General features: G+C 47.4%; 1 protein-coding gene across 3 annotated transcripts in view; it reads left to right on the top strand.

The window, feature by feature from the left end:
- The window catches only part of PTPRA (protein tyrosine phosphatase receptor type A), a 117,785-nt gene that overhangs the window by 83,115 nt on the left and 9,638 nt on the right, over nucleotides 1-25,032 (top strand). For all 3 annotated transcript variants that reach the window (XM_014876180.2, XM_014876178.2, XM_088162963.1), the window contains 11 exons: nucleotides 8,037-8,115; nucleotides 8,541-8,900; nucleotides 10,888-10,905; nucleotides 15,835-15,919; nucleotides 17,149-17,222; nucleotides 18,960-19,096; nucleotides 21,046-21,136; nucleotides 21,594-21,670; nucleotides 22,553-22,589; nucleotides 23,703-23,800; nucleotides 23,921-24,040. In XM_014876180.2, the coding sequence (XP_014731666.1) occupies nucleotides 8,043-8,115; nucleotides 8,541-8,900; nucleotides 10,888-10,905; nucleotides 15,835-15,919; nucleotides 17,149-17,222; nucleotides 18,960-19,096; nucleotides 21,046-21,136; nucleotides 21,594-21,670; nucleotides 22,553-22,589; nucleotides 23,703-23,800; nucleotides 23,921-24,040 (1,170 nt within the window). In that variant the 5' untranslated portion in view covers nucleotides 8,037-8,042. The remainder of the gene's footprint in view (nucleotides 1-8,036; nucleotides 8,116-8,540; nucleotides 8,901-10,887; nucleotides 10,906-15,834; nucleotides 15,920-17,148; nucleotides 17,223-18,959; nucleotides 19,097-21,045; nucleotides 21,137-21,593; nucleotides 21,671-22,552; nucleotides 22,590-23,702; nucleotides 23,801-23,920; nucleotides 24,041-25,032) is intronic.

The following is a 25,032-nucleotide window of genomic DNA, read 5'->3' as shown; positions in this document are numbered from 1 at the left end:
AGTAGCAACAGGCACATACTCCCATGATCACACATCTGTGGCGCCAGGAGAAAAGAGTGGCTGAAGGCGAATTAAACCTGTCCTAATTATGAGTTATTAGGAAAATTATTATTAGGAAAAATAATTTGTATTTGTAGTTCTTCCCCTCTGAGGCACCTGGGGCGGTTTCCAGGCAGTGGCTGTGGCAGAGCTGCCCTTCCATGGACGAGGATCTTCGAGGGCTTTGGTCCTAGATGTGCCACAGTTCTGCTCCTGGCTTCATCCAGGGATGTAGCCTCATCCCCTGAATTTTACTTCCATATTTTTAGCATCAAGTCTGTAGCCTCTTTGCTAGTATTTGCTTGATTTTAAACATGCAGGGACAGAATTCTTTCCTAAAAGCAAGATATTGCAGGAAAGTAAGGTCTAATGTGCCCATTACAGGGGACTAATTGTGAGGGTTGGAACTGGATGATCTTTAGGGTCCCTTCCAATTCAGACCATTCTCTGGTTCAGTGACTGGTACCCACTGTCACCATTTCTGCATCTTTGTAGGAAGTTGAACTATTTCATGATCCAAAAAAACCCACATTTATTGTTTTTCTCTGGTTTTGTTTTGGTTGTTTGTTTTTTGTTTTGGTTTGTTTTTTTTTCTGAAAACTCATCAGTTTATTTTTCAGTTCCAGAAGCATTGTTTGGACAATGCTGTCAGGCACATGTTGTGATTTTTGGGGTTGTCCTGTTCTGGATCAGGAGTTGGACTTGGTGATCCTTGTGAATCCCTTCCAGCATCCTGCACAGTGTAGGATCTCCTACTCAGTGCTGGGTGCTTCTTACTCCTCTGTGAGCTTCAATCCCAGCAGCTTTGCTTTTTGAAAAGCTTGCAGGACAGGCAGCTACAGAATCACAGTGATTAATTTTGGAAGGAACTTCTGGAAGTCATCTGAACCTGCTGCACCAGCAGAGCTGCCACATCTGGTTGCACAGGAGGATGTCCAGACAAATTCTGAGTATTTCCAAGGAAAGAGAATCCACAAGATTCCCTGGGCAACCTGTGTCAGCCCCTGGTGACCCCCACACCCAAAACACGTTCCCTGGTGTTCAGAGGGACCCTCCTGTGCTCAGTGTGTCCTGTCCCTGGCCACCACTGCCAAGAGCCTGGCTCCATCCTCTCTGCACCCTCCCTGCAGCTGTTGATGGGCAGGGATGAGACCCCTGGAGCCTTCTCTTGTCCAGGCTGAGCAGTGCCAGCTCTGCCAGCCTTTCCTCAGAGCAGAGATGCTCCAGTCCCCTCCCTGGGCTCTGCCCAGTCTGTCCACGTCCCTCTTGTGCTGGGGAGGCAGAACTGGACCCAGTGCTCCAGGTGTGGCCTCACCAGTGCTGAGCAGAGGGGCAGGATCCCCTCCCTGGACCTGCCTGGGGAGCTTCCATCCAAGTTCTGGCTGGTGAACACCTGGAACACCTTGGATGTTCTCCATCCTCACCTTGGCTTCACACCCATGCACATCACCATGGGGTGGGTTAACATCTCACCCCTGTTCATATCCACGGGAAAAACTGATCCTGCTTCAGACCAGCAGATTTTAACGTTATCCTAACAGTGACAGGTATTTCTAGGTGCCCAAAAATCCAGGTGGAAATAGGGTTGGGTTGTCTCCTTGCATGTATCATGATGATATTCTTTGAAAGATGAGTGTGTGTTCACCTGTTGAGCTGAAGGACATGAAAATGCTCCAAGAACTGGAGCCCCTCTGCTCTGGAGACAGGTGGGAGAGCTGGGGGTGTTCACCTGGAGAAAAGAAGGTTCCAGAGAAGACTTGAAAAACCTTCCAGTGCCAAAAGGTGCTCCAGGAGAGCTGGAGAGGGACTTTGAACAAGGGCCTGGAGTGATAGGACAGGGTGGAATAGCTTCACACTGCCAGAAAGCAGAATTAGGTGGAGAAATTAATTAATGTGAGGTTGTTAAAGACTGGCACACGTTACCCAGAGAAGTTGTGGCTGCCCCTGGATCCCTGGAAGTGTCCAAGGCCAGGTTGGGTTTGGAGCAGCCTGGGATAGTGGAAGGTGTCCCTGCCCATGGCAGGGGTTGGGGCTGGATGGTTTTTAAGGAGCCTTCCAAGCCATTCCATGAGCAAATCCTGCTGTGCAGGAAAGCAGTGATTTGTGGAAGGTTGAGCAGGTGGAGAAAGCCAAGCTCCAGGCCCTTCCCAGAGGCTCATCTTCCTCCTCCTGCCCTGCTCCACACAGGGGCTGTCACTCGTGTGGAAACTGCCTGTTTATTTAAAAGAAGGGGGGGGAAAAAAAACAAAAGAAAGAAAGAAAACTAAATGGATTTTCAGAAGGGGTGAATGGCTGCTGTGATTCATCTTTTCTGGTGAAGAGTGGAACAGCAGAGGGTGGGGGATAATGTTCAGTGACACATCAAAGGCCTTGCTTCAGCTTAGGAGACACATGCAAGGAATTAGTCACTGCGTTTTGGTGCAACAAAACCCTTTTTCCTCCCTAAATTCAATTCTTCTCTCCCTGTGATGGCCAGCTCTGCTGTTCCACGTGTGTTTTTACATCCTTTGCATCTCATCCGGAGGTTTGGGGTTATGATGAAGTTGCCCTGCTTATCAGACAAACTCCTCTGTTGTGGATCACAGCTCCACTGAGAGGCTAAAAATCCACAAACAGGATTTTAAAGGAGCAGGGAGGGGGAAGAGGGAAAGGCAGGTTTGTTTTCCAGGGTGGCTGAGCCATGCTGATGGCTTGCTGCCACCAAAAAGAATTTTTAAAAAATGACCTTTTTCCCCTTTCCTTATGCTCGTGCTTGTTCTCGCCCTACTGTGAGCTGCTTCAAAGAGCCAACCTTGCTCCCAGTTCTGCACCCTCTCCCCCTGCCAACAAATAAAAAGGAAAACTGAACATTATTTTTATTTTTCACTGCAGCTGGAGCCAGCACCAGGCAGTCTCAGTTGAGCCACTGCCTTTCAGCAGCCTCCTGGTGACAGCAGGGATTTCTGGGGTCCCGGCAAAGCTGGTTAGAATTCAGGTTGTGTCTCCTCAGTGCACACAGAAAAAGATTGCCTCATTTTCCAGGAATTAGGAATATGTCAGAGGTGGGGGTAAATCCTGCCTTTGATTGTGGACGGCTGTATCCGGGTTGGATCTGGGCAGTTTCTGCAGCAATAAACTCTAATTCTTTGCATTCTGGAAGTGCTGTGGGGTGATCCTGCAGCCTGACCCCCCTGTAGCACCAGCACAGGGCATTTTGAAGCCACTTATTACTTTATAAAGAGATTATTTCCTTTATTTTTTTTTTCCCCCTCCAGCATCAATCATCTTGACAAGATCTGCTTCTTTTAAAACATACATCCTGCAGCTTAAAATCCAGCCTTTCCTACAAGGGAGATCCCAATTAATTCATGGAATAATATAGTGCACATGCACTGTATATCTACATCTATATATATATATGTATCTATATTTGTATCTATATAATCTATATATGTATATGTCAATATATCTATATATCTGTATAGATAAACCTCAATAATTGCCACTGATGTGTTCATAAATATTATATATTTTTTTTTTGTATCTATATCTTATCTATATATAATCTATATATCTATATGTCTGTATATATTTAGATAAACCTTGATAATTGCCACTGGTTTGCCTGTAAATATCATATATATACATATTTTTTATCGATATCTATATCTATCTATAGATATAGATTATAGATATATAAATTATATATAGATATAGATCTATGTGTCTATATATCTATATATATCTGTATAGATAAACCTCGATAATTGCCACTGATGTGCCCATAAATATTATATATATGTATTTTTTTTGTATCTATATCTATCTATCTATATAGATACAGACATAGATATCTAGATTATATTTAGATATCTATATAGATAAACCTCGATAATTGCCACTGATGTGCCCATAAGATATATATGTATTTTTTGTATATATATCTATCTACAGGTATAGATATAGAGATATATAGATTATATAAAAAGATATCTATATATATGTAATCTATAGATATAGATATGGATATGGATATAGATTAAGATATAGATACAAGAAAAATACATATATATATATACATAAATATTATATCTATATGTATATATATCTGTATTTTTTTGTATCTATATCTATCTACAGGTATAGATATAGAGATATATAGATTATATATAGAGATATCTATCTATTAGAGATATATAGATTATATATAGAGATATCTATCTATATATATAATCTATAGATAGATATGGATATGGATATATAGTAAGATATAGATACAAGAAAAATACATATACATATATATATCATATTTATGGGCACACCAGCGGCAATTACCGAAATTTCCAAGGCTGCTCTTTGAAAAAAGCAGCTCCCAAGCACCAGGCAGCCCGACCCTGTGGAGCAGCAGTGCCAGAGGCAGCTCCTCTGTCCTGGGCAGAGCCGGCGCCCTGACGTCAGGGTGTTTTTCTGCAGAGCTCGCAGGATGTTGCAGCCGGCCAAGAGCTGTGTTTATGTTGATAACATTACAAGTATTTCCTCTCCGTTTCCGAAACCAGCAGGGAGGGAGCCGAGGGGGAAGGGAGACTCAGGTTTCTCCAGCTTTTTGGGGTAGGACTCTCGAGGCCTTTTATGTTAAGGAGCGGGGAAGGACGAGCTGCTGGCGTTTCTTGATGCTGCTTTTGGGAATAAGGGAGTGTTTGAGAGCAGGGTTGGGAATTGGGAGCTGGGCTGGCACAGCCCTCCCTCAGCACAGGGTTCTTTGCCTGCTCCCTGCTCCAGGTCCGGTTTTAAGGTGATAAAGGAGCTCTGGCAGCTGATTGCCGGTCACAGGAGCGTCTCCAGGGATTTGGATTTTTGGGTGATGGTGTGCACGGCAAGCTGGGATGCTCCCGGCATCCCATTGCTTTTGGCAGTCACAGTAATAAAGCCATAAAAACTCGGGTTCTGCACGGATTGCCCACATCCAGCTTTCTTCTTGGGGAAATCCAGCATTATCTCCCCTTGCCAAGCCCTTCCTCCTCCTGCAATCCACTCATGGATCAATGAACTGATTAAATGTAGAATCAAGAGAGGTTTAGAGCTCCCTGCCTGCTGATGTAATCCCAGAGCATCGAGCTGTGCTGCCGGCTCAGCGAAGGAGGGACCCTCATCAATGGCTGGGCTTGATGAGCTTAAGGGTCTTTTCCATCCTAAACGATTCTGTGATCATCCCACCATCCCAAAAGGGCTTTGCAGCCAGTCCAGGAATCTCCTGTAGCTCTCATCCATGTAGCAATCACAGTTTATGGAAATAAGCCCCAACTCTTTTATCCTTTGTGGGATTTTTCTCGATAGTGGAGAGCAGAGAAGGGATTCACAGCTTTTCCTGCTTTCCTCCCACCCTCTGTGTCCTGCTTTAATACCAAGGGAAAGTGTGGTGAGGATGTGGGGAGGCCCTGGCACAGCTTGCCCAGAACAGGAGCAGAAAGGAGATGAATGGGATCCCAAATGAATGAGGACCCAATTTTAATAGAGACCCTAAATTAATGGGATACTAAATGAAAGGGAATGACAAACAAATGAGATTCCAAGTGAGTGGGATCATGAATGAACAGAACAAATGAATGGGGATCCCAAATGAACAGGATCCCAAGGGGAGCTCTTGCTTTGAGAAACAAGCTGCAGGAAGAGAAAGGAGCCATATCCAGCTCTGTGAATGGTGATTCTGTGCAAATATTCATCAAAACACTGCAAGTGGTCACTTTTTTCCTAGCAGTGCTTCCAGAAGAGCCGAGTCTTTCCCTTTCCCTTGCCATTGTGTCCTTGCTGTGGCAGTGATGGGCTCAGAGTGACAGAAGTGGTTGTGATGACGAGACCTTGGTGCTTTCATCACCCCTTGTGAGGTTTTCAGAGCATCTCTGTGCCATCTTTTCCATTCTCTGGAGATTAAGTGTGTCTTCAGCTTCCTCCTGCTTTTGCACATGGGTCCAGTCAGGGTGATCACTTTATTTCTGTGGGATTCCTCAGTGGGATGCTTGGACAATCCGAGTTGTGCAGTGAGTTACAAAGATCATAGAATTATGGAATGGTTTGAGTAGGAATGGACCTTAAAAACCATCCAGGTCCAACCCCTACCATGGGCAGGGACACCTTCCACTATCCCACGTTGCTCCAAACCCCATCCAGCCTGGCCTTGGACACTTCCAGGGATCCAGGGGCAGCCACAGTTTCTCTCATCCTGTTCCAGGGCCTCCCCACCCTCACAGGGAACAATTCCTTCCTTATAAATATTGGATTTTCTCCCCAAAGCCAAACCTGTGTAGACCAGTCTCATCTCAGACTCTGGCAGGCTGCTGACCAGGCTGATTTTGGGGTGTGTTAATCACCATGAGTGGAACATGTCATCAAACCATCAGACTACTGGTTGTGGGTTTTTCCCGACATCCCACCCTGGAGCACAGCCTGGGGGAGGCATTGCAGGACCAGTGCTGCTCTCAACAGTGACAGGAGGACTGAATCAGTTCAAATTCATGCAGACAGATATTTTAACTGGTGATGAAACCCTCTGGAATGCTGACTGCTCACACCAGTGGGACCCTTGGAGAAAGCCCTGCTCTCCTTGTGGCAGCAGCAGGGCTGGATGTGGACGGAGCCTGTGGAAAGCTCTTATCTCTGGAGCTTGGTTTCCTTCTGGTTCAGGGTTTGTCTGACCTTTTGGTCACTGAGTAAGGTCGATTTTTGCCAGGTTTTCTTTTGGAGGGGAGGAAAAACACGTAAGTAGGTGGTGCTGGTGGGAGGATACTCCCAGGTGGGGTGGGAGGATCTTGTGTTGCTGATACCATTTCCAGTGCATGGATGACTTCAGTGTTGTCCTTCTGCCCAGAGTTTGGGATGGGTCTAGATGAAGCAGATTTAAATAAATAGAAGAAGCACAAACAACACAAGATCTACTAGAGGGGGAGGGAATAAAACCCGTTCTTGGCAGCACCTCAGGCTGATTTGGCAGCGAGATCTCACAGCTCTCTTCTGGGAGATCCTGGAGATGCAACTGGACACAGGACAAAAGCCTGAAGGACGGGAGTCGTGTGGCAGCTGCTGGCCCATGGCACAGAGCTGAGCTGTGCCCAAGCCCTCTCTGGGCTCAGAGCACAGGAGAGGTGTTAGCCCATCCTTGGAAAGCCCCGTGGCCACGTCCTGGTGTGGACTTGGCAGCCCTGGGCTCTGTCTTGGCCAGCGTGACGACGTGTGACATCTCTGGGCCTCTGGATCTGTAGGTGTTTGGGAGGACATAATGATACCCATTTCTCAAGAGCTTTCTGAGATCTCCAGAGGAAAGAAATCACCATAAAAATCTTGTATTAGAAAGGACTGGGGGAAATTATTTTACTGATGTCATCGTCCTGTAATTCTGCTGGACATTTCCTGGGAAGCACGTACAGTATGGGCGTGCAGCCTGAGCTTGCTGATCTTCTTGGATTATTTGTGAGTGTTTGTTCTGAGCACATACACAGGGAATCCAGCGGGGTTTGAATGGAGCTGGGTGTTCTCCCCCTGCCCTGTAACATTTCAGGTGTCAGTGAGCCAGGGGGATCTGACCTCCCCTTCATTCCTGCCTCCACTTTTGGGGCATTTGGGATCAAGGCTCTTTGCTGTGGTCTTCACTTAAATTGCCTTTGAGTTTGCTCAGAGTAAAGTCATTTGCAGATCACTGTATGAACAATTTTTGAATCTCCTTTAGGACCACATACTTTAGTGCTCAGCTTGTTCTTCTCATGCTCTCCCACAGTTCACCCATTCCCTGCTTCATCCACGGACACTTTGCTGTTCCACCAGACTGGGATTTCTCCGTGTTCTTTCCCCTTGGGGTTGTATGAACTCACCCATAAATCCTTCCCATCCAGATGCCTGCAGGGACTCCAGCCACGCTTCCACTTCTCCCTCTGAGCTTTACAAGAGGCACAGCAACATCCCCACCTTGGATTATTTTGGGATGATATTGCATGAGGCTTTAAATAAGTGTTCTGTGCTTTCCTCCCCAGGTCAACATGGATTTGTGGTTCTTTCTCCTTTTGCTCGGAAGTGGCCTGATAAGTGTAGGTGCTAACAACGTTACAACAGGTAAACTGTGCTCCTCATCTCTCTTTTATCCCCTCTTTGGGATCAGAGGAGGGAGTGTGAATGTGCTCAGTGTCTCATTCCTTCTGCCCTCCATGTAACTGTAACATGAAATGCTGGAGAGAGGGTGATGAGCTTCAGGTGCTCATAAATGGGACCCTCAGGTTTTAACCCTGACTGATATTGATCCTCACCTCCAGGGGCTCTGATGTTTGTACCTCTCCATAAATAGCACCTAGCACCTGTTCAGGTTATGTTTTTATGATATTTGTATCACCTGCTGTGCAGAGCATTCCTTGTCCTGCACTCAGGATTTGTTGGGTGTTTTATCCTTATAGTTACAAGTCACGTGAATCTTCAGAACGTAAACCCATCAATGTCACAGAAAAGAATCTCACAGAGGTTCCCCTGTGCTTTTCCCTTCTCAGAGCCACCTCCCACCTCAGTGCCCACCTCCCCCAGGAGCCCCACCACAGCTCCTACAGCAGGTCCTAAGGATGGGACCACACCCAACACAAACAGACTCAACATGAGCACTCCAGGGACTGTTCCTACCACAGCACCAAAACTTCATCCGACCACAGCCTCCCCCAATGCCACCACCGGCAGCCTCAACATCTCCTCCACCCTGGGGACAACTGTGCCTGTGCCTCCAGCCCCATCCCTGCTCCCCAGCGTGACGCCCGAGGCTCCACGCTCCACTGTCCCCAGCACGGAGGCGGAGACGACGGAGAGGAATTTCAGCATGGTGGTGACAACACAGGAGACCTCTTCTGCCTCCCACAATGGTAGGAGCCTCCTCTGCTTCTTCTTCACCCTGCCTTTTGGTTTGTTTCTTTTTGCCCTTCTTTTGTTCTGCTGAGCAAAATGGAGCAAAAAAAAAAAACCACAACCCTTTGGGGTCAATTCCGTGGTGATACAAAAGAAGAGAACTCCCTGAACGGCCCAGGTCAGAAGAGATTTATCTGACCAAAGGTTTGGGCCAAGATGCTCTAGTGAAAAATATCCACAGGTGCACTAGATGGTCTTTCCTTCCTACCCAAACTATTCTGTGATTCTCTCCTTACATTATCAATTTTCCCCATTACTTGGATAACTTCAATGCCTGAAAGGTCCAGATGACAGAGAGTTGTCTCTGTTGCCATCCTGATCTCATTCCCCTCTTGGCACATCAGGAAAGTGACCCCATAAAACATAGTTTGGCTGCTCAGTCCAGGTTAAGAGTGAAAAAACAGGCAAAAAAAGGCTGAGGTGACCAGAAATCTTTGCTGAGCTGTGGCTCTTCAGTCATGGTTTGCTCATTGTATTCTTTGAGTTTGGGTGCTGCATGTCTCCAACTTGCAACAGGAAGATGGCAGTGCCTGCTAGACCTTGGGATTTAGTGGAAAAACAGGATTGGTAACTTGGTTGTGGATTAGAAAACCCTGAAACAAGACAATGGTGGAGTTAATGCAGCGAGGTGTCACGTGTATATTCCTTAAGAGCCACTTTCCCAAGGGATGCTGGCTTTGGGTGTCTGTGCACCTCAGGGAGATGTGTGTGCCCTCTTCCTCTGGGAATCTTTGGAATCCCCAGCCTGTGAAGCTGCAGTGAAGTTGTCTTTGCTACCAGCATAGGAAGGGATGTGGCAGAAGGAAGTTCACAATCTTTTCTAGTGTTCTGCCACTCCTGAGCTCATCCAGCTTCTTTCCCAACACAAATCCTTTTTTGCAGAGTGAAGGAGTCTGGCATAGCCTTAGAAACACACATGGGACAAGTTTGGTGTAGATTTAGCCTGCATATGGAGATGGAAGCAAAAGCCTGAAGTGCTGCTAATATCTGGATTTTGTAATATGATGTCTGCTCGTGGAGGGGCTGAATTTATCATTTTTGTGTCTCCACTGCCTTTTTGTGATTTGGGTGACTGGTTTTGGTGAACTCCTCTGGTGTAGGCCGTGGCACATTGGCCATGGCACCATCCAGGCCAGAAGTGGCTTCTCACTCAATGCCAGCCCAGAGAACAAATGATCAAACTCAATTCTTCCTTCATCTCAAGTAATTTTTTGTCAAGGAGCAAAATCAGTTGTAGGGCTGCCCTTGCCATTAGATTTAACAGGAAATGTTGGTGTTAGACATGAAAGAATTAAGTGTTGCTGGAGAAGGGGACTGGGGCATGAGGTCACACATTGTATGGGCAGTTCCTCCTTGTCCAAACCCTCCAGGATTGTCCTCAGCCCTGTTCTAGAGCTCTCCACACACAGCTCATGGCCACGGGGTGCCTGTGCCAGCAGCACTGCCCCAGGAGAGGCAGGCTCTGCTTTCCCTGGCACAGCTTTGTTCTGGTGTCCTCTGGAGGAGACATCCAGCCCAGCAGGTCAAGGCTTTCCTTGGATGCTCCTCACCCCCATCCCTGAGCCCAGCTGCTCTTAATTGAAATCTTGGCTCAGCCACTCTCTTAAAATTCTGCACCAGTGTTATCTCTTGATATTTAAGTGCTAATGAATTGCACCAGTGACTTGCTGGTTATGGGTTTAAACAGTAACTTGTGTTTATTGATGTTAAAGCTTGGCTTCAGCTCCTTGTTCTGCTGGTAAAAACTCGGGATTTGTTCCTTTCTCTTTATTCAGAAATTCTTTTTACCATCCTGGTTTTATAGGTGGTGTTTTAAAGGAAAGATTTACAGGCAGATGATGAGAGTTACTAAATTTGTTCCTGTCTTGGTCTTTGATCCTTCCTGACTTACTAAAATGTCTTGTTCCTTTGTTGCTAAGAGACTTTTGTTTTCTTTTTCTGCAGGTAACTCTGACAGAAGAGGTAAGAATGTTATATTTCATTGCTCTTTACTCAGTAAAACCATTTTCAGTAGCATTCTCCTATTAGAGAACTATCCTTAGGACTTCCAAATGTGCTTTTATGAAGCTTCTCAAGCTCTTTAGAAGAGCTGGTGTCACACTGATACCTTAATTTCTGTTGAGCTTTTCTTTTTAGAACAAAACAATCCCATTCCAATTTGTACATGTCCTGTTGGATAAAAATTGTTCCTGCTCTGAGAATGTCAGCACGTCCCTAGAGCTGCTTGACCAAATAAGAAGCCATTCAGAAAATTTCCTTTTTTTTTTTTTTTTTTGCTGCTGAATTGTCTTTATTGACTGTGACTTACGTGATTTGATCCAAACCCATCGTGCAGATGATGGGAATAATTATTGTTCTCCTTCATTCTGTTGGCAAGCAGTAACACAAATCCATTTCTTGTAAGAGAACAGCACTTTAGGGACATTTTTCCATCTCTCAGCTCTGAGAACTGGCATCTCTAGCAGAATATTTGCAATTACTCATGGTTTTAGCACTCCAGGAGCGGGCAGAGCTGGGTTGGCTCCCACCTGGAGGAATCAGCTGCCTCTGGGTGTTTCCATCCTGGTTCTGATGGGTGTTGCAGCTTTGCAAACTCTGCTCCTTGCTGTGCCTGGTTCAGCCAGCCCACTGGTGGTCCAGGGAGCAGAGAGATGCTCTGCAGCACCGACTGGCAGCACACATTTAGCAGAGGGAATAAAAGGGATGCAGGTTTGAGGGAACTCATTTGAAATTGTGGCTGAACCTCTGCAGAAATGCTCAGTGTAATTCCCTCAGATCTGGCCTGGCTTTGGCCTGATTTTGTGCTCTCTCTGCTGTCGTTCTGAGGGCAAAGAAAAAAAAAGGGATTCCATCTGACTTCCTAACAAGATTTATATTCATATTGCCAATATGAATATAAATACAGATAGGAAATCATATTAAATAAAATAAGATTGCTTTTACAAGAGCATAGAGTGATGGGACAAGGGGAAATGGCTTCAGACTGGGAGTAGGTTTAGATTAGATATTGAGAATAAAGTCTTGACTGTAAGGGTGGTGAGACCCTAGCACAGGATGCCCAGAGATTGGTGGCAGCCCCATCCCTGGAAATGCCCAAAGCCAGCTTGGATGGGGCTTGGAGCAACCTGGGATGGTGGAAGGTGTCCCTGCCCGTGGCAGGGAGTGGAGTGGGATGAGATTTAAGGTCCCTTCCAACCCAAACCATTCTGTGACTGGTTTTGTGGGCAGATGTTGCCAGCTGTGAGCAGGGATGGGCTGCTCAGCCCTGTCCCTCTGCCGTGAGTGTAGCCAGCTCTGGGAAGAGCCTGCAGAGCAGCTCTGGCTGCAGCTGGGATGTGATCCCCAGCACCAGAGGAGGCTTTGGTGGCTCCTCAGAGGGGCCAGGACAAGATTTAAACCCCCTGATGCCTTCCAAGCTCGGTGGAGTCCTTGTCCCTTTTCCAAGTGAATTGCTGTATGTTCTCATGCTGCTTTAGCAGTGGCTTTTTAAAATTTTCTTCTGCTTTTTCTGAGAGTCAGGATTAAAATAAGGAGGAGACAGATTTTTCATTTGGACTTGGTTGTTTATTGAATTTTATTTAAAGTACAGAGAGTTCTTCAGCACTTCTAGCTATTAAGCCAAAAGTGAGAAAATGGAGATGAATTTAGCTGGTTACAAGGTCTTTTAAAGCTAAACAGTCCAATTAAAAGTTAATGCTTACATTATTTATACCTTTGACTTAATAACCAAACTCCTGTGACCCCCAGTGCAGCACTGAGTGTCCAACCAAAACTACTTGAAATCATGAAAAGGGAAGAAGACAGAAAGAGACAACACCTAAGAACCTCCATCTTGTCCCACACTTATTGTATTCTAAAAAAATCCAAATTCTAAACTCTTCACCAGGTAACACCACACACCTCTATTTAACTACACACCAGTGGTTTTGACTGCACCACTCAAATCTGGAAGCCTTCTCCAAGGCCTCAGGTCAAAAGCAGAGTTCCCTTGGGGATCAGTGACAGAAAGCACAGAAAGTTCAAAACTTGCAGGCTTCAGGGATCCAACAGATTGCCAGAATGAAACCCTCAGGCTGTGGCAGGAGCAGGACAGGAGCTGTGGGGGGGGGGTTGGCACAGCTCAGCAGGGCAGGGATGGAGCAGCTGGGCACCCTCCAGCTCGTTCCCTGCCTGGGCACTGCTGGGTGGGCTGTTAGCAGTGGGAAAGCTCTGACTCCTCATCCTGCCAGATGTGTGGAAAGAATGGCTGAAAAAAAAAAAAAAACAAAACCTCCAAACTCCCTGCACCCTGCTTCCAAAGCCATCCCTGCCCCAAATCTGCATCCCACTGCCAGAGTCACCCCTGCCCCCAAATCTGCATCCCACTGCCAGAGTCACCCCTATTCTCAAATCTGCATCCTGCTTCCAGAGCCATCCCTACCCTGAAATCACATCCTGTTACCAGAGCCATCCCTGCCCCAAATCTCCATCCCACTGCCAGAGCCACCCCTGCCCTCAAATCACACCTCACTCACAACTCACCAGCCACCACTCCAGCCTGGCTCAGCACTGGTTAGGCTGAGCTTAACTCCAGCCAAGGCAGGAAGAAATGGTCCAGTGGTGACTTAACACCACGGGTTTTGGCAAGGAAGCTCTGCTTCCTCTCCTGCAGCCAGGATGGAGATGCTGTGCTCACAAGTCTCAGTGAGAGGCCAGGACTGGCTGTGGTTGGGCCAAGACCAACCTGTTCTTGCTTTTTGGAAGTGTCAAGATGGGGAATGCCAAGGCTCATCACCTATTGAGGTGTGCAGGAGGCAGAATTCCCAGTAAATTCCCTTTATTTATTTTATGTCCCAATAAATTCCCTTTGGGCTCTGGGAGGTGCTGCCACATTAGTGCAGTAGATGAGAAGGACAAAGACATGCAAAACCAGGATAATTTAATTTTTTTATTCACTACACCAGGTCATTGCCTTGAAATCATGACACAAAAATCATATGTTTTAATAGAAATAACATTCCCAGACCTCACACCACAGAGGGAAAAACACAGAAATAAAATCAAAAGTGCCCTTGGGTAGCTCAGAGATGAACAAAATAAACCCCACCTAAGGAAATCTGCTGGCTGAAATTGCTGAGACACATGGAGCAGGAAATGGATGCACAGAAGGTGGGAAAAGGGAAGAGGGTCGTGCCCTGCAGCCCCTTGGGGCTGTGTAGACACAGTGTGGTGGCCCCTCAGATGGAGGGAGCTGATGAAAAATGGAAATAAGCCCAGCTGGCATGGCTGGCATCCACATTTATCTGAGAAAAATGCCCTTCAGGCCCATTCTCCTCCCTGGTTGGAGCTGCTTGGCTTCCAACCCATCTGGGTGATTTGCCAGCACCAACCACTGATTCCGTGACCTCCAGAACAAGATGGAAATGGCTGATTTAAAAGGAAAAAAAAAAAATCAGTTGTGGGTTGTGGAGGATGGGAATGTTTCAGACTAATCTGTGTTTTTGCAGAGGAATTGTGAGGTTCCTGCCCTTGAGGAGCTTCTGCAGGGGAAATTGGGTCCCACTTGGTGTCCTGGTGGTGTCTGACCTCTCCTGCTCACTCAACTCTGTATTTCCAGGGAGCAAAGAGTAGGAGGTGGGACTAGATGGACTTTGGAGATCACTTCCAACCCAAATTATTTTGTAATTACAGAATCATGAAATGGTTGGGTTGGAAAGGATCTTAAAACTCATCCAGTTCCACCCCTGCCATGGCAGGGACACCTTCCTCCATCCCAGGGAGCTCCAAGCCCCATCCAGCCTGGCCTTGGACACTGCCAGGGATCCAGGGGTGTTTGAACCACATCTTAATGGCATTAAATATTGGTGGCTGTTTTTTCCTTTGTTTGAGTTAGGATTGAAGTATGAGAGATGGATTTTTGTGTTTCGACTTAGTTGTTTATTAGTTTTTATTTATAGTATAGTGAGTTTTATAGCACTTTCAGCTAACAAGCTAAGAGTGAGAAAATGGAGCTGTATTTTGCTCATTACAAGGTATTTTGAGGCTTAACTATTAAATTGAAAGCTAATATTTATATTATTTATACTTTTGACTTCATGACTAAACACTTGTGACTTGCAGTATGGTACTTTACTAAAAATTACTACTAAAAATTAAGAAGAAGAAGGAACAAGAAGGAAGAAAAAGACAACACTCAAAAATGTTTATTTTGTCCTATACTTACTACTATATTTTAAAATTTCAAATGTTAAACTTTTCACCATGTGACATTGTATACTTACATTCAAACTACACACTAGAGATTTTAATTTGATTACTTAAATTTGGAAGCCTTCTCTAAGGCTTCAAGTTAAAAGCAGTGTTCTTTTGAGGTTTAGTGTTAGAAAGCACTAATATACAAACCACCACAATTCCTTATCATATTGTACCAAATCCGTGGGCCTGTTAGGAACTTCCCTTAAGTCTCAGGCAGAAAATTTTATGGATTATCAGCTGACAGAGGAAATTCCTGCTGGTGGCTGCTGAGCCACCAGGTGCATTCAGTTGTGCAGAAGGAACCCCAAAAATATCCCAGTGCCAACTTTCTCCATCACTGTTTTCATCTGCAAGGTCAGAGTTTCACAGTGACCAACTCTTGGAGAAGACTGAGGTGCTCTGAGTGGTGATTTCAGGTTTTAATCTGACCTGGGAGTGTCTGAGGCACGTGATGCTCTCTCATCCTTTTTCTGTCTTCACTCTCAGACTGCAAAAACGCAGCATCACTTAATACTATTTATTATTTATTATGTTTTTATTACTAATATCATCATCAGAATTGTTCTTCAAGCAAAAATTGTAGAACTGTGCCCTGTTAAATGATGGCTCTGGATGTTTTCCAATGTCCATAACCACACCTCTCTCTTCCTCTTGCAGATGAGACTCCCATTATAGCTGTGATGGTGGCCCTGTCCTCCCTCCTAGTCATAGTATTTATTATTATTGTTCTGTACATGTTGAGGTAAGAGCTGCTTTACTGCTGGATTCCCTTGTTTGACAGAAACAATTCCTGAATGAACAGGAATGAGCCTTTTGTGCTGCCTCCCAAGCTAAAGGCTGACACAGCTGGTGCTTTGAAAAGAAACCTGTAAGGGCAATGAATGAAAATGATGTTTGGGGTTAGCTGGTGAATGATGCTTATTCCTTTCTCTGCAGAGCTGCTCCTCGTTTGGGGAATTCCTGTTCTGCCTCTCAAAATGTCACATTTAGCAGGGTAGATTGAACTGAAGCCCTGTCAGTGTGGGGAAAAGCAGGTGAAGTTGCCTTGTGAGGCTGCAAATGATGGACTGAGTAATCCAGGGAGGCTGAGCACAGCCACAAAGTCCTTTCAATGTGTTATTCCCTCATTCCCATCTTGATAGCAAGCAGGATCCAACATCCAAACTCTGTTTTGGGTACTAAACCTTACATGGTCCCTGTGCACCTTTCACTGTGAATGGCAGGAGCTTGTTAGGTGATGCTGTAATTGGAATTACAGCATAATAAAGCCTTCTTTGTCTTGGATTTTTTAGAATCCGAGCATCTGCTCTTCTCAAAATGAAGCATTCCCAGCTCCTGAAAGCATAACTAAGAATGCCTTTATTCACCTGCAGGAAGCATTTTAATTTACTCACCAGTTTGGTGATTAAGTAAGTCTTAAAAAAAAAAAAAGAAAAAAAAGAAAATACCATTTCCTTAGCAGTGGAAAACTTCCCTCTGTCTCCTGGCTCCAGGCCTGCCCTCACAGCAGTGAACCTGAGGAGAGTTTTGCCTCAGGAGTTCAGCAGCAGCGTTTGAGTCCTTCCCACCTGGCTTCCAGCCCTGAAAAAAAGGGTTTGTGTTGACTGCCCAGTGATTCAGCAAAACTCCAAAATTCAGGCAAAAAGGGATCATGAGCAGCTGCTCCAAGTTAGAAGCACATGGAGCAGAGATTTGCTGCAGGGCAGATCAAGCTGGGCTTTATGTGCTCTGCTGGATCAGCCCGGGGAGCAGGGACCCTTAAAACTTCTCCTGGTTTGCACCTCTGGGCTCCTGCAGCTGTTCCAGATGTGCTCAGCCAGAAGCTCTGCTCACAGGCAGGATTTCAGAGGTCCTGCAGCCACCAGCTCGTTCCTGAAGCCACGAAGGAAGTGTGACATCTCTCATCTGGGAGGGGACCTGGGCTTGCTGGTGGATATTTCCTGACTTTTCCACCCCAATTCTCTTTGGCAGGTTCAAGAAATACAAGCAGGCAGGGAGCCACTCCAACTCCTTCCGTCTGTCCAACGGCCGCACCGACGACACAGGTGAGTCCTCCTGCTGCCACACAGGGTCCCCCCCACCTGGTGTTATTGTAGGCAGATATTTTTTTAATTTCTGTTTTGTCCTTGTTGTTTGCTGATCTCCTTTGTTCCACGTTTTCCATGGTTTTGGCAGACTTCGGTAGAATGAAGGTTTTGTTCCGCTGACTGAGTGTTTGCCCTCAAGTGGTTGATATTAAAATGGGTGATCACTTCCAAAATCACTACTCACATTCCTCTTGAGTTTTCACGGTGTTTCTTTGACTCAAATGAGAACCTTTTTTGAAAAAAAACCACATCTTTGGTAAATAATTAAACATTCTTCTGCTCTTTCAGATTAGGAGAGTCTTTGATTAAAACTCAGATCTTCACGCTGTCTGTGGACACCAAAATAACATTTCCAGGAGAATACAATTATTTTCATTACAAAAACATTTTTGTGCCTCCTAAACATGCACAGATGCAGTTTTCAAGCCTTGTGTAATGTCTAAATTCTTCTGTCCATGAGCTGTGAGCCAGAGCTGACATTGAGGGTCTGAAGTTGGGCATCTCCATCCATGTGTAGGCACTGATTAAAATCTGAGGAGACCTCTTAAACTCAGTTCAGTTGCTTTTTCAGCACTCCTTTCACATAAACCAAACACCTTCTGAGAAGCACTAACTGGAATTCAGCACCTTTTTTATTTTATGTTGGCTGCTAAGACCTTCCCTGCCCGTCTTACATCACTGTGAACGGAGGTGTGAACCTCAGCTGTGTTGGTGTAACCCTCACACAGCTTTTCTGGGCTTTGCTGAGCAGCACAAGCAGCCTTTGCTGTGCCCTCCTGGGAATTGTGCCACGGTGGTGGTGCCAGACTTTGCATGTGAGAGAGGGAGAAGTTGGAATTCAGAGCAAGGTGGTCTCCAACCCCAGTATTGGCTTGGTCCTCAGTGCCCTGTCCTGCCTCTGTGAGAGTGCAGATGCAAGAGTGTTAATCATTATAGGATCACTGATTTTTTGGAGGCTGGAAAAGCCCTTTAAGATCATCCAGTCCAACCATTCCCCCAGCACTGCCAAGGCTACCCATGTCCCCAAGTGCCACATCCACATGGCTTTTAAATCCCTCCAGGGATGGGGATTGCACCACTGCCTTGGGCAGCTGTGCCAGGGCTGTAGAGCCCTTTCCATGAAGAAATTTCCCCAAATATCCAATCTGAGCCTCCCCTGGCCCAGCCTGAGGCCGTTCCCTCTCCTCCTGTCCCTGTTCTTGGAGCAGATCCCAAATCCTCCCCGGCTGTCCCCTCCTGTCAGGGAGCTGTGCAGAGCCACAAGGTCCCCCCTGATCCCCCTTTTCTCCAGGCTGAGCCCCTTTCCCAGCTCCCTCAGCTGCTCCAGACCCTTCCCGAGCTCCATTCCCTTCCCTGGACTCTCTCCAGCCCCTCAAGACCTTTTTGTGAGAGGCCCAGAAGTGCCCCCAGCACTGGAGGTGCCCCAGCAGGGCCAGCACAGGGGACAGGCACTGCCCTGGCCCTGCTGCCACCCCAGTGCTGCCACCATTGTGTCATTGTGCTCAGAGCAGCCTGGTCTGGTGGCAGCTGTTGGAACAAGACGATCACACAATTCCGTGAATTCTTTGTGATCTCTTAACATCCCCTCCAACCCAAACCGTGCACACGGGGTGCCCGCGCTCACCTGGGTGTGGGTGGGCAGTGCTGGGCACAGGGGACACCTGGTGGCCCCTGTGACCCCCTGTGTCATTGCAGAGCCTCAGAGCATGCCCCTGCTCGCCCGCTCCCCCAGCACCAACCGCAAGTACCCCCCCCTGCCCGTGGACAAGCTGGAGGAGGAGATCAATCGCCGCATGGCCGATGACAACAAGCTCTTTCGGGAGGAGTTCAACGTGAGTGCCTCTGCTGCTGCTGCTGCCCTCACACCCCTGATTCTGTCCCTGAATATGTGGGGAGGGTGGGTAAGCTGTTCACACTCCTGCTCACGGCAGGAAACAAAGGGTTTCTGGCAAGCAGCTCTGCAGAGTTACATTTTCCTGGGTTCGGGTTTAGGATCTGACTCTCAAGGGCTGAGCAGTAGCAGGGCTGATTCTGTCCCTGGATCTATGGGGAGGGTGGGTAAGCTGTTCACCCTCATGCTTATGGCAGAAATTAGAGGGTTTTTAGCAAATAACTCTTCACAGTAATATTTTCCTGGGTTCAGGAATGATCCTGGATGTCTTGGGGTCTTCCAGAGCTCTCCTACTTTCTGGTTGCCTCCCAAGCTCTTCCTCCCATTCCTCATGGCTTTAAATCCACAAACAGCCAAAAAAAATCTTTGAGCAGAGAAACAGGAATGACCCCATCTTATTTCGGTGAGCTCTTAACCCTGAAACACAGTGATGACAATGTATGGGACAAAGGCTGGCCTTCAGCTGTGAGGAATTCAGGTATTGTGCTTGTCCCAGATGGGCTTCAGGGATGGCCACAACCCCTTCTTGACATTGCTGAGCTTTGCAGCTTGGTACAATAAATCTGTTTTGCCTTGTCAATACAAGAATGGAATGGAATGGAATGGAATGGAATGGAATGGAATGGAATGGAATGGAATGGAATGGAATGGAATGGAATGGAATGGAATGGAATGGAATAGAATAGAATGGAATAGAATAGAATAGAATAGAATAGAATAGAATAGAATAGATTCATTAAGGTTGGAAAAGCCCTCCAAGATTATCAAGTCCAGCCATTCTCCAGCACTGCCAAGACCACCACTGACCCATGTCCCCAAGTGCCACATCCACACTTTTTTTGACAATTTCAAGGGTGGGGACTCCACCACTGCCTTGGGCAGCCAGTGCTGGAGCTTGACAGCTCTTTCTGTGAAAATATTTTTCCTAAACATCCAATCTAAACCTCCCCTGGCCCAGCCTGAGGCCGTTCCCTCTCCTCCTGTCCCTGTTCCCTGGCAGGGACCCCGGCTGTCCCCTCCTGTCAGGGAGTTGTGCAGAGCCACAAGGTCCCCCCTGATCCCCCTTTTCTCCAGGCTGGACCCTCTCAGCTGCTCCTCATCAGACCTGTGCTCCCAGCCCAGGTCCAAGCCATGATATGGCACCATGAGAACAAGGAGAAGATAAAAAAAAGCCACTTGACTTTGTCCAGCTGCTACAAAACTTGATCCCTTTCCTGGCCGTGCTGCAGTGAAACCAAATAGGTGCAGTGAGTGCCCAGGGAGGGGGATTTTTAGGGTTATAAATACCTGATTGCCCTGGACACTTCCTGCTATCCTGTCAGCTGGAGGAAGCGTTGCTGGATACCTCCAGAACATTCTTTGCTATTCAAAGAGGATGTGGAATAACAGTGCTGGGGAAGCACCTCCTGTGTTTGACTGGGAAATCCAGGGACAGTGTCCCTTGTCACCCCAGTACCACCCCCACTAAGGTCCCCTGGTGCTGCCCCTGCCATCACTGGGTGGGCTGGGGCAGTGGGGGCTTAATCAGATCACAATTAGCAGCACTATTAATGAGGGAATCTCACCGGAGCCTCTGTGGACAGGAATCAGGAATGAGCTCGTCGGTGCTGCCGGGTGGGTTCGGAGCTGGAGGCTTTGCTGCCACCTCGTGTCCATGGATCAGGAGATTCCAGACATCTTTCCAAAGGGATTGGCTCTCTCTGGTCCAGCCCAGATAATTAAATGGTCACTTTGAGCTCGCTGGGGAGGAGGAGCTGCTGCTGGGGGTGGAGGTGAGGGCTGTGGGTGGTGGGACATGTCCGGAGGGGCAGGATGCTCGGATTGCCAGCACGTTGTTCCTGTTGTGCCATGAAGACATCATGGAAAATCCATTTTTTTCTGCCATTTCAGGCTCTCCCAGCGTGTCCCATACAGGCCACGTGTGAAGCTGCTTCCAAGGAGGAGAACAAGGAGAAGAACAGATATGTGAACATTTTGCCCTGTACGTGTCAGAGCTGGTTGGATGAGGGGGAAACACTCAGGGGCTTCTGCCAGGACTCCCCATTCCTGGTTTTGGGATGGGCAAGGGCACAGTTTGAGGGCATTTCACCTCTCTGGTGGGTGGCTGTGTCTGCTTTAGCATTAGATACCTGTGAGGAGAAACTCAGCCAGGCCATGGAGAGTGAAATGAATGGGAAATGCCAGAAGGGACAACTCTTGCCTGGTGGCAATGGGCTGGCTTAGAGTGTCCTCAGATATGCCCTCTGCAGAAGGAAAACTACCTTGGGCAGGATCTAGGACCTCTCTGGGTTTAAGCAAGAGGAATTTGGGGCCATCAAGATGTTTTTGCAGCAGGGCCAGGAGCGTGGGCTCCACTGCAGCACCTGGATTCTCATCACACCAGGTACCAGCAGAGTGGAGGGGCTTGTCTTTAATGCAGAGTTTTCATTTCCCTCCAGATGATCATTCCAGGGTTCACCTGACTCCCGTGGAAGGGGTCCCTGACTCCGACTACATCAATGCCTCCTTCATTAATGTGAGTTTTGGGATGAGAAGGGGAAATCCCCACAGGAGCAAAGCTGCTTTGGAAAGGGCAGGGGAACCACTCATGCTGGGGCTGGGCATTTCTGATCAACAAACAGCTGATGAATCATAGAATTTTTGAGGGTGGAAAAACCCTCTAAGACCCACAAGTCCAAGCATTCCCCCAGCACTGCCAGACCAGCACTAAACCATGTCCCCAAGTGCCACATCCACATTGTTTTAAATCCTTGAAGAGTGGGGCCACTTGATCATCAGTGCTTCCCAGCTTGCAGGGCTGGATGTGGGAAGGGGATGAAGAAGAAATCAAGGACTCCAGCTAAAATGGAAGCAACATTGCCCTGCTCTGCCCCTGGGAGGAGATGGGTCCTTTGTGGTTGTCACCACGTGGCTCCAGTCAGCTGCAAGGGTCATGTGAGAGATGCAGGCACATGAAGCAAAGCAAGACTCAGAAGAGCTTTTTCCTTTCCTCTTCAGTAAATAAAATACACAAAATCAATCCCTGTGAGTTCTACAGCCCTTTTTCCAAGGATCAGTGCTGATTTTCACGTGATGCTCTGGATGCAGGGTCTGACTCCAGTGGAAGGGCTGTCACCACTTCATTAATGCCTTGTGCCAGCAAGTGGGGTCATTCCTGCTTTATGTGAGCCTGGGGAGTGTTCCTGTGGGAAAACAGCCCTCTACACAAGGATTTTCAATTATTTCAGCCCATCTTTGGAGCTGAATTTCCCCTCAGAGGCTGCAGCTCCTTCTCTACACAAGAGAGAATGAGCAGCAGAGCAGATGCCAGCTCTCTTTGTTCCTGAAATAGATGCATCTCATGACTCTTGTGTCAGAGAAATACTCATTTCTCTTCCTTTTTCTTCTTTTCTTGCAGGGGTACCAAGAGAAAAACAAGTTCATTGCTGCACAAGGTAAATTCTTGACTATTCCCATTGCTCTCTTGGGGGCAGCTGGGCTGGGTCCCTCTGCTCAGTGAAGCTGTGCCCCCTCTACCCAGAGAACAGCATCTTGCAGAGCTCCCCTGGTCAAAAAGAGGCCTGGCTGCTCCACAGATTGTTCCCACAATGATTTTCCCAGTCAAAGAGCAGTGCTGGGTGTCTTGGTGGACAGAGAGAAGTCCCACCTGTGGAATCCCTTTGCTGGAGGGTGTTGTGACCTCTGGAAATACTGCCAGGGAGCTGCTTAATTAAATTCCCTAAATCACAGAATCATGGAATGGTTTGGGCTGGAAAGGAACTCCAAGCTCATCTCATTCCACCCCTGCCATAGACAGGGACACTTCCCACTATGCCAGGTTGCTCCAAGCTCCCTTGAACATTCCCAGGGATGGGATAAAAAGAAATGTCCTTGTGATCTTCAGAAGTCCAAACACATCCCAAAAACCAAAATTCCCACTCACAGAGTGGGGATCATGTCAGCACCAGGATGATGCTGCCCATGGGAGTGTTTTGTATTTCCTCTCTTGACCTGCCAGTGGGTCAGGGCATTCCTGGCCAGTTTCCCTGGCTCTGGCTGGAGAAGGAGGCTGGATCAGGTCTGGCAGCACTTCCAGGCTCAGGTTAAGCTTTGGCTCTGCTGCTCTCTTGGCTCACCCTGGGCCTCAGGCTTGGCAAGGGAGTGTAGGCTCAGTTAGCTTTGTGTCTGGCAGGCAGCAGGGAATTATTCCTGTGCCACACTGCAATGGGATCCCATGGCTAAAATCCAAAATCCCAGGGCAGGACTTCTGCAGACTCTGGGACAGCCACAATTTCCCTGGGTGACCTTGGGCAAGTCCATGTTCTGTTTGGTTTCCCCTTCTTGAGCTAAAGATGGAATTCCTGACCATAAAACAAACCCAAAAATTCCAGCTATTGTGTGATAGGATTATTCCTTGCATCAGGCATGCCCAGACACCACAGCACCTCCTGTGACCTATTGGCAAAAAATTGGGCCATCGGTGACGTGTGACCTCACACGCTGGGTTTTGGCCCCAGATTGTGAGATGTTGATCCCAAAGAGGACTTTTTGTTTTACCTTCCCCTCAGGACCAAAGGAAGAAACAGTGAACGATTTTTGGAGAATGATTTGGGAGCAAAACACAGCGACCATTGTCATGGTGACCAACCTGAAGGAGAGGAAGGAGGTCGGTGCCAGAAGATTTCACAGGCTGGGATTTGACCCAAATTGGGCATGTCCTGGAGCCATCCCCAGCCTTGTGAGGGTGTCCAGAGCTCACCTGCACCTGTTTTTTTCCCCCCCACAGTGTAAATGTGCTCAGTACTGGCCAGATCAGGGCTGCTGGACCTACGGGAACATCCGAGTGTCCGTGGAGGACGTGACCGTGCTGGTGGATTACACCGTGCGCAAGTTCTGCATCCAGCAGGTGCCAGGGGTCACCTCCCCCATCCCATCCTGTCCCATCCCATCCCATTATCCCATTCCATTATCCCATCCCATTCCATCCCATCCCATCCCATCCCATCCCGTCCCGTCCCGTCCCATCCCATCCCATCCCATCCCATCCCATCCCATCCCATCCCATCCCATCCCATCCCATCCCATCATCCCATCCTGTCCCATCCTATCCCATCCCACCCCATTATCCCATCCCATCCCATTATCCCATCCCATTATCCCATCCCATCCCATCCCATCCCATCCCATCCCATTATACCATCCCATCCCATTATCCCATTCCATTATCCCATCCCATCCCATTGTCCCATCCCATTATCCCATTCCATTATCCCATTCCATTATCCCGTCCCATCCCATTATCCCATTCCATTATCCCATTCCATTATCCCATTCCATCCCATCCCATCCCATCCCATCCCATCCCATTATCCCATTCCATTCCATTATCCCATCCTATTCCATCCCATCCCATTCCATCCCATCCCATTATCCCATCCCATCATCCCATTTCATCATCCCATCCCATCCCATCATCTTGTCCCATCCCATTCCATTATCCCATCCCATTCCATCCCATTATCCCATCCCATCCCATCATCCCATCCCACCCCGTCTCGTCCCATCCCATTATCCCATCCCTCCCCTCTCCACTCTGGGCATCCCAAAGGTGCTGCCTCAGCTCCTCCAAGGCTCTGTGAGAGCAGAGTTGGGGTGAAATAACCCCCAGCACTCATTTTTAACCAGAGTTGTTAAGAATTTATTCCTCCCAAGAGCCTGTTCCCAGTGGTCCTGATAGTGGCACCACTTCATTAGTGGCATTACATATTAGTTTTTGGTTTTTCTTATTTTTTTCTATTTTTACCTAGAGTTAGGATTGAAGCACAAGAGACAAATTTTTGCATTTGGATTTGGTTGTTTATTTTATTTAAAGTACGGAGAGTTTTGCAATACTTCTAG

This window comes from Sturnus vulgaris, chromosome 4 (genome assembly GCF_052056855.1).
Source record: "Sturnus vulgaris isolate bStuVul1 chromosome 4, bStuVul1.hap1, whole genome shotgun sequence".
NCBI lineage: Eukaryota > Metazoa > Chordata > Aves > Passeriformes > Sturnidae > Sturnus > Sturnus vulgaris.
This window is presented reverse-complemented; position numbering and strand designations above follow the sequence as displayed.